The 9,869-nt window shown below is 31.9% G+C and overlaps 1 protein-coding gene across 1 annotated transcript; it reads left to right on the top strand.

Annotated features, from left to right (window-relative positions):
* The first annotated feature begins 12 nt into the window (after positions 1–12).
* Positions 13–7,392, top strand: LOC143068101 (uncharacterized). The gene has a single exon (XM_076241872.1). It carries the CDS (start codon positions 32–34, stop codon positions 3,935–3,937), a length of 3,906 nt encoding a protein of 1,301 aa, XP_076097987.1. The 5' UTR covers positions 13–31; the 3' UTR covers positions 3,938–7,392.
* The last annotated feature ends 2,477 nt before the right edge of the window (positions 7,393–9,869 follow it).

The raw sequence follows: 9,869 nt of genomic DNA, 5'->3' as shown, positions 1-9,869 counted from the left end.
CATTTTTTTTTTAGCATGTTTCGTCGGGAAAATGTTTTCTGATTGCGTACTAAAATATGGAAACTATTCTTTAATAAACGAGAGATGCATGCTAGAATCCATTAACGAAGAATGTAACGAATTTTCTATAATTATTCATGAAAACAAAGAAAAATATTACTTTGACAGATTAATCTACGAGTTAAAGAATGGGCAGTTACTTTCAATATTTTCGAGTACACAAATGAACTCTGATGACTATCGAAGGACATTGATGACAAATTTAGAAACCAAGTTAGCCACGAGTTTTGCTTCACTTCTTGACCAAGAAGATAAAGAAACTGGTTATTCACCGTTGCTGTTTTGTTGTTTTGCAGGATATCTCGACATGGTAAATTTTTTAGTCAAATCTCGAGTTGATGTTAACAAACACTGCATAAAGAATTATGACATTTCACCTCTTTACATCGCATCACAACAAGGAAATCTTAAAATTGTCCAAACTTTGCTTAAAAATGGTGCTGAAAAAAATTCCTACATTGAAAATGGTTCAACACCTTTATACATTGCTAGCCAACAGGGACATATCGATATTGTTCGATTGCTGCTCAGTCATGAAGCTGATCCTAATCTCAGCCGGGAAAACGGATGTACACCGCTTCATTCAGCTTGCCAGGAAGGTCACTTTGATATTGTTTGCTTGCTCTTACACAATAAAGCCGACGTAAATCTCTGTAACGCAATGAACGAATCTGCATTGTTTCTCTCTTGTCAAGAAGGTCACGGGGAAATTGTTACATTTCTTTTGAAAAATAAGGCTCTTGTAAATAGTTCCACGAAAGATAAGCTTACTCCTTTGTTTATTGCGTGTAATCAAGGACACCTATCCATTGTTGAACTGCTGTTGACGTTTAAAGCAGACGTTAACGCATGCAGCGGAGGTTTATCTCCATTGATGATTTCATGTCAAAATGAAATGTACGATATCGTTAAAGTTTTGCTTATGAATAAAGCAAATGTAAATTTTGAAACTACAACTCAATCTACAACTCTTTTTGATGCATGTGAATTAAATTCAAAGAAAATAGTTCGTCTTCTCCTAGCATATGATGCACAAGTCAACCATATAAGAGATGATGAATCAACACCATTATTTATCGCATGTTGTAATGGCCAATCAGGGATCGTTAGGATATTGCTTATGCAAAATGCAGATCCGACATTATGCCGAAACGATACTTCCCCTTTATATGTTGCCTGTAACAATGGATTTGTCAAAGTAGTTGATATACTTGTTCATCATGAATCTAATTGTCGCATGATAAATAAATGTACAGATGATAATACGTCTCCGCTATTTATTGCTTGTCAGGAAGGATTTGAGTCGATTGTAGCTTTACTACTGAAAAACGGTGCAGATTGTAATATATGCAGATTTAATGGCATTTCACCATTATATGTTGCTTCAGAATTGGGTTATGAAAAAATTGTAGAAATGTTGCTGCAAGCAATTAATAGTACTAGTAAATCCGTTGATGAGTTTGTATTTGAAGAAACAACACCATTATTCATTGCGTCACAAAATGGTCATTCGAAAATTGTTTCAAAATTAATAGAATGCTCCGCAGATGTGGACTACTGCCGTGTTCAGAAAAACGAGGAAACGTCTCCACTTTTCATTGCATGTCAAGAAGGACATATCAGAATCGTAGAAGATTTAATTAATGCAAAAGCTAATACTGATACTGGATGCAATGATATATCGTGCTTATTTATTGCATGTTCTGAAGGTCACAACGATATAATTAACTTATTACTGAATGCCGGCGCAAATGTTAACTCTCTGACAAATGATGGTGTTTCTGCGTTATACGCAGCATGCGAAAATGGGAATTCTACAATTATTACCCGTTTGCTTGAAAAGAATATAGATATCAATCAAAGCATAGCGGATGGATCTACTCCTCTTTTCAAGGCATGCGAAGAAGGCTATTTAGAAATAGTAATCATGTTACTACAAAAAGACGAAGAACTACAAAAAAATCAGCAATGTAGACCAACAACGGCAGAGACGTCTTTATCTGACATACAAGAGTTGCCGGAGGGAGAATCTATCAATATAACTGAAACAAAAAGTAGAATTCAACGGGCAGTAGATATGCGTAGAAATGACGGTGCTTCGCCGTTATTCATTTCTTGTGCAGAAGGAAATATAGACATTGTCCAGGAACTATTAAAACATGGCGCTAATGCTGAACAATGCACTAAAGATGGTATAAGTCCTTTAGATATGGCATTTGAATCAAACAGCTTAGATATAGTTGAAATGCTTTTGGATGGATACGTATCCGTAAACAAGCAATCGGATAAAGGGAAAACACCACTTTATATTGCTTGCAAATTCGGCTACGTTAAGATTGTCAGATTATTAAAAAACAGGAAAACAAAAGTAAATAAGCATAAAAAGAACAAAACAACTCCTCTCTATATAGCGTCTAAGAAGGGACACATATCTGTGGTTAAGGAATTGATAAAATGGGATTCTTCTGGTAAAAATGCTATTGATATTGATTTTCAAAGAGACGATGGTAACACAGCTCTGTTTATTGCATGTAAAAAAGGATTTACATATATTGTTCAGGTGTTACTCGATGCAAGTGCCACTGTTAACATTCAAAATAAAATTGGCGAAACCCCACTTTTTATATCGACACTAAAACAAAAAGTTGAATGTTCTAACATTCTTCTTTCTCGTCCTGATGTTGAAGTCAATTCCTACAGGCATGATGATCAAACGTTTGCCTTATACCAAACATGTCGCTTTGGAAATTCAAAATTAACTACAGTTTTATTACAACACAATGTAAATATCAACCAATGCAATAGCGAGCATGAAACGTCTTTATTTATTTCTTGCCTTTATGGACATGAGCAAATTGTTGAGATTCTGCTTCAAAATGAGTCCATTGATGTAGACAAGTGTAAGGTAACAGGAGCATCTCCATTATATGCAGCATGTCAAGGTGGATATGAGCGGTTAGTACGTATGCTTCTTCGTAGAGGAGCTAATGTCAATAAAAAAACTTTAAAGGGTTCTACTCCTTTACACATAGCGTGTGAAACAAATCGGCTCAAAATTGTTCATATTTTGCTGGACAACAATGCTAAAGTAGATGTATACACCAATGATCAAATATCGCCATTATACCTAGCAAGTCAAGAAGGATATTTAAAAATTATCAAACTTTTGATGAAAAGAAGTATGGAAAGTATAAATTATTTTTCTGTTGATAACACGACTCCCCTTTATGCTGCTTGTATAGAAGGACATGTAGACGTAGTGTCGCATTTATTAAGAAATGGTGCTGATGCAAATATTACTCCGTTCGATAAAAAATCTTGCTTATTTGTCGCCTGTGAGAAGGGGAGAAGTGATGTTGCAACATATTTAGCTCAGGAAACCAATCTTGTTCATCAATACTCCACGTATGAAACATGCCCTTTGTATATAGCTTGTCGTAACGGTTATCTTGATATTGTAGAACGACTTGTTTGTTTTAAAGATTATGGTAATGATATACAAATAAATTGCATATTAGCATCATGCGAAAACGGATACAGAGATATTGCTGAAGTTCTTATAAAGTTTTTTAATCTTTATGCACATAACTACACAGGAACTACTCCCTTACACCTATCATGTGAAAATGGACATGATAGTATTGTGCATCTACTGCTTCAGAACGGAATCGATGTAAACAGTCATAATTATCAAAACGAAACACCGTTGATGATAGCTGCTCGAAATGGTTTCGAGGATATGGTGTGTACATTGCTGGAATTTAATGCAGATGTCAATAAGACTGATAATGATGGAAATACTGCATTAACACTAGCAGAGTCAAATAATTTTCCTGATGTAGTTGATGTTTTGAGACAAAAAATGTTTAGACATTGAGAAAGACACGTGATTCATATATAAAAACGAAAAGTCGTTTTCACAATATGGAAGCATGTTGTGCTGTTATATATATATATATATTGTTCAAAGAATGAAATCACGAAGGATATTATCATGCACTTATATTAATTGGAGTTTAGTTTTCATATATTAAATACATCGTTTTGCTAAGCATTTAAACTGCTTTTTACATTGCTGCTTCAACGAACAAATAATTTTCCTGATGTAGTTGATGTTTTGAGACAAAAAATGTTTAGACATTGAGAAAGACACGTGATTCATATATAAAAACGAAAAGTCGTTTTCACAATATGGAAGCATGTTGTGCTGTTATATATATATATATTGTTCAAAGAATGAAATCACGAAGGATATTATCATGCACTTATATTAATTGGAGTTTAGTTTTCATATATTAAATACATCGTTTTGCTAAGCATTTAAACTGCTTTTTACATTGCTGCTTCAACGAACAAATGTGAAAGTTGACATCTGTCAGAATTTAAATTTAAATGGAGACTTAATTATATGCACATTATAATATGGAACAGATATATATATTTTCTTCATTTGATGTGATTTGTCATTTGATGTGATTATGGACTTTCCGATTAGATTTTCCTCTGAGTTCAGTATTTTTGTGATTTTACTTTGATCTGTATATATAGAGGACATACGATAAAGTTTCGATCCCATGATGATTTGTTTACGAAAATTTACAACCAAGCTATTTTTCATCTAAGCAATTTAAATATGAAATAAAACATATACCCTTCATGTGCTACTTTAAGAGATAAAAGGGGTCGATATTTTAGACATTTACTGAAAATTTCTCGGGTTTTTTTTTTATGACATTTCAATCTTATGGATAGACGCACCTAACTTTTTTTTTTAATTCACCAGATAGACACAAGAGAATTTTTGTAGAAACATAATAAAATTCTTCTTAACATGACATGAATATGCTCTTTATATGTATAACATTTCTGTGGAAATAATTAATTTTTGACAAAGTTTTAGGCTTTATGAAAAAACCGCATTTTGTGCAGTATATTTATCAATAAGAAAAAATATTGACTTTTTCATAAAAATTGTCAAAGATAACAAGATAATCTTCAAACGTAATCAAACCTAATGACATTTAAAACAAAGGGGTTCATGTACTAGTTTTCAATTTAAATCAGATTAAGTTATAAAAAAACAGTCGAAAAATGTATTTTTTCCCGATATTTCATAGTTTGACGTCGCGAACGTTAGCAAAGTCGTCAACTCTCCTGTAACTATTGTATGTCATTAACGTTTTTTTTTAAGGTGATTTTCTTGATTTACCTTCATCAGAGCTAGAGAGCGTTCTTGTTATTTTAAGTTCGTTCTTCGTATGACATATAAGCACTTAAAATTATTTTTTTATTATTCTTCTTGTTGATAAAGGCTCTGATTGGAGTCTATGTTCTACAACTTAAATTACGATTTAAGCTTTCTCATCTTGCACTATCCATTTTTCACAAGTAACATATACCCTCTACCTAGTGTATGGGGTTAATTTATCTAAATGGTGTAACTCGTAATTTTAGATTATACGAACTTCATTACACGGAGTTTGTCCATGACACAGAAACTGCTGCAGCAGGTCATAAGGAAGAATTACTAAATCGACATTATAAACGTCTAATTGTCATCATCGGAAATTGATTACCAGATACACGGTTTCTGTGTCTAATATCACAAGTGATAGTCTTCTATCTACCAGAATAGTCGCCTGATCTGTAAATTTACCGATTGCGTCCAATCGGGTATTTTTTTTACACTTCAGTGTTCTGTTGTTTCGTTGTTTTCCTCTTATAGTTGATGTGTTTCCCTCGGTTTTAGTTTTGTAACCCGGATTTTTTTCTCAATCGTTTAATGACTTTTAAACAGCAGTGTACTACTGTTCCGTTTATTCATAGGGCTCTAAGTTTTTGTGTTTTGAAGCTAGGCAAGCTTACAATCAGCTATTTAGTATCTAGCATCAAAAGTACATTTGTTATTTATGGTTTTCAACGAGCATTTCAACTGATTATTTAAACAAGTTGATACGGTACTACGTACTAATACAACTGGTAAACTTTAAATACACTCTTTCATGGTGTTTTTTTCTATATATTTCCGTTTTTGTTATTAACCAGATTTTCGAAGGAAAACAATCGGTTATTGATTTGGAATGTGCGTAGGGCGCGAGGGCGACTGCCAAACTGTCCGTTCATTAACATGAAAACGCTTTGACAATTTTGTTTTTAAATTTTGATATGTTTTGTATCCTGTTACTAAATGAAGGTCAAGTTCAATTTTTCACGATTTTAGCTTTTCTCGTTGTCGAGAGGTAGCCGTTTTCAGTAGCGAGAAGTGGTATTTATTATGTGATAGAGTTATTTCCCTTTGAACAGAAATGGTTAATCACATATAAAAAGTTTGATTACGATAAGTCTTTTTGAATGATTTTCACCTGTTATCAGATTATAATGCATATGGTAAATATCAATCACAGAATTGTCATTTGGGGGATAGATTTATTTGAAATTTTCTGTTTCCTGAGAGTTGATGATTATTAGCTGTGTAGGACCGTATAAATGTAGTTAGAAAATTTACTGTTCATATTTTGAAGATAATTACAGATTTATATAGATTTTATAAACATTTAACAGACATTGTATTAAGGATAAATGATATTTTGTATTGTTTATTCTATTGCTCAAGAAACTTTTACGATTTTAAATAATTTATCCTATTTGAACAGTCTTCTAATATCTTATTCTACATAAATAGTCTTTTAGATATAATGATAATTATATTAAATGTTCCACGGTCAAAAGTATATATGTATGTATGGTACATTGTGGAACGCCGTCCATACCATTTCATGACGGATTTGTTTGTTTTCAATTCAAAAACTTTATTCAATCCTTGAATGGTTCTAAATGTCGATGTTCTGTGTGCATTTTATTATAAACCTTCTATATTATACTTTCTGCTGTGCAACTCATTTTGAAATAGTTTAATTTTAGAATGCTTTCCCTTGTATATTTTTACCTAATTTCTTAGCCCATATGAACTCCTTTGTTCTCTAGCACTTATTCTAAACTTGTTAATTTATGCCGCTGCTGGCATGCTGTCAGGTGACTTATAGAGGTGCTCACAAAATGAGCTGATGATGTTTTTTTTTGTCAAACAGTTTAATAAAAAAAATATATTGTGCATGATGCTTTGTTTTATTTGTTTTGTTTACATTTTTTAAAGTCAGTAAAAAGCTCGTCGGAGCTTGTGGTTTTATGTTTTATGCTATGCCGAATCAACATAATGTTTTATATGTTTATTTCTATGTATATGATAAAGCCCGGTATCTATGATGAGTTTTTGTCGAAAAAGCGAGACTTATCGATCCTACATTTCGTCGTCGTCCACAAATACCAGTTTTTCCGTATTTTACGTATAAATGGAAATTTTTATAACTTTCTAAAACTAACCTGGTTTTCTACAAAATTTGGACAGATGCTTGTTTTTGATCATGAGATAGTATTCAGAAGTAAATTTTGTAAAAAAAAAAATCCAGTTTTTCTACCAGGAAACATTACATATACTTTGTGGTTAAAGTTTTTGAAATTTTAATTACTTTCTTAAACCATCCTGGATTTGTACCAAACTTGGACAGAATCTTGTTTATGATCATAAGATAGTATCCAAATGTAAGTTTAGTAAAAATACAAATCATTTCTTTTCCATATCTTACTCCTGGATTTGTACCAAATTTGGACAGAAGCTTGTTTATGATGAAAAGCTAGTATCTAGATGGAAATTTGGTTAAAATGTTGTACCTGTTTTTTCGTATTTTACTTATAAATGGACTTGGTTTTTCTTCCAGTTAACACTACATACAATCTGCAGTTAAAGTTTTTAAAACATATATTAGATTCATTAACTATCCTGGATTTTTACCAAACTTGATCAGAATCTTCTTACAATCAAGAGATAGTATTGAGAGGAATATTTTTATCAATCCCCCCCTCCCGTTTTTGTTGAACCTGCGATTAACAACAAAAGTTGTCGAGACACTGGAACCCTTACAAATTTTTATACACGTTACCTCTCTTTATCAGTATAGAAACATCTTTTTATTGAGTAAAGAATGTGTCTCAACTTTTTATATACCTGTACAAGAATTTATAAAATTGTGTAGCTCCCTAAACAATTGACAAGAAGTTCATTGAAGTCGGAATCGCTCATTCCATATTGCAACCAAACAATACAACCATCAAAGTTAAAACTTAAGTATATTCGTACGCTATTAAATAAAGATATATCTCCAAAATGTCAAATTAAGTGGGAGGAAATATTTGGAAACACTTTCCCTTGGGCAAATATAAAGTAAAAGAATTTCAATGAAGATCTATGCACAATATTGATATACTGAAGAAATACTAAACAAAATGAAGATATCAATTGGAAAATGCCACATTTGCCAAAATGATCAACAACATAGAAACCCTGCAATAAATAATCTTGTTATTGAAAAGGACATACTGTTAGGTAATGACACAGTAATACTCAAATATGATAATTTTCTAAACACAATTATCATATATTCTAAATGGACTCTATGGAAAATTAGGAATTCGATAAAATATAACAAAACGGCTTAAGCACCTAAAGAAATTTATGATATCTGGAAACATAACTTGAAAAATAATCTTAAATTTGTTCTTCAATTGAAAGGCATTGACGTCATCGATAAGACAAAATTGAAGTCGGAAGTCATGAAAATTTAGACAATGAATATCGTATTAACTTGAGACAAAGTCATTTTTTTTTCTTGTTTGTCGTATAAGAATATCTATACATACATACAAAAATGATAAAACAAAAGTGTTATAGTCTATGTATCTAAGTAAATGCACATCTTTTGTGTTGGTATCTTATAAATTATTTACTAAGATGAAATTAAGGTATAGAACTGTTTAGATGCTTCTAACATTAGGTGGATTTATTTTTGAAACTAATTGTAAAAAAGTGGACTACTTTTAAGCCTTCTATTATATAAACCTGGATAGATGGTTTTTTTTGTAAACAGGGACCCTTATTCTGTTACCTGGAGGACTAAGGTAAATGTATACAGGAAATATTTAAGAATAAAACGTTTATATGTGTTAAAACATTAACTGATAAATGAAAACAACAGACAAACCTCTGACAGTAGCCTTGAGTACTTAAAGTCTGCTTATAAAAATACACAAGAAAATTAGATAGATTATTTATACTTCTGCTTACACAAGCTTTGTCCCAAAGTATGAAGTTGAAAACTGTGCCTGGGTTGTTAGCAAGAACACACACATGTACAGTTGACACATATGATATAGAATGTATTATGCGGAAAAAGTAACATCACAAAAATACTGAACTCCGAGGAAAATTCAAAACGGAAAATCCCTTATAAAATCGTAAAATCTAAAGCTCAAACTCATCAAGCGAATGGACAATAACTGTCATAATCTGACTTGGTACAGGCATTTTCTTATGTAGAAAATGGTAGATTAAACCTGGTTTTATAGATAGCTTAACCTCTCACTTGTATGACAGTCGCATCAAGTTGGAACGAAAAATATAGCTTGAATCTGTTGGATTTGAATTTTTATCCATCAAATTACCACTTAATATATAAGTTGCCTCCTAAGTGCTTCTCTAAGTTTATCTTACAAGGACGTAAAATCATTTGAATGATTAAGGAGCTATATGATCGAAGGGTACCTTAACTAAAAGCCTAATACTCCTTATGTCAATTATACTGTTTAATTAATGCGAAGTGAACGTGATTAACGACTCATCATATTTTTTTCAACAATAGAATTTTGCGCATAACAATACACAAGAAAATAAGATAAAAATTACGTAACCGTTTTTG

This window comes from Mytilus galloprovincialis, chromosome 3 (genome assembly GCF_965363235.1).
Source record: "Mytilus galloprovincialis chromosome 3, xbMytGall1.hap1.1, whole genome shotgun sequence".
Lineage (NCBI taxonomy): Eukaryota > Metazoa > Mollusca > Bivalvia > Mytilida > Mytilidae > Mytilus > Mytilus galloprovincialis.
Note: the sequence above shows the minus strand (reverse complement) of the source record. Positions and strands in the feature narration are given on the sequence as shown.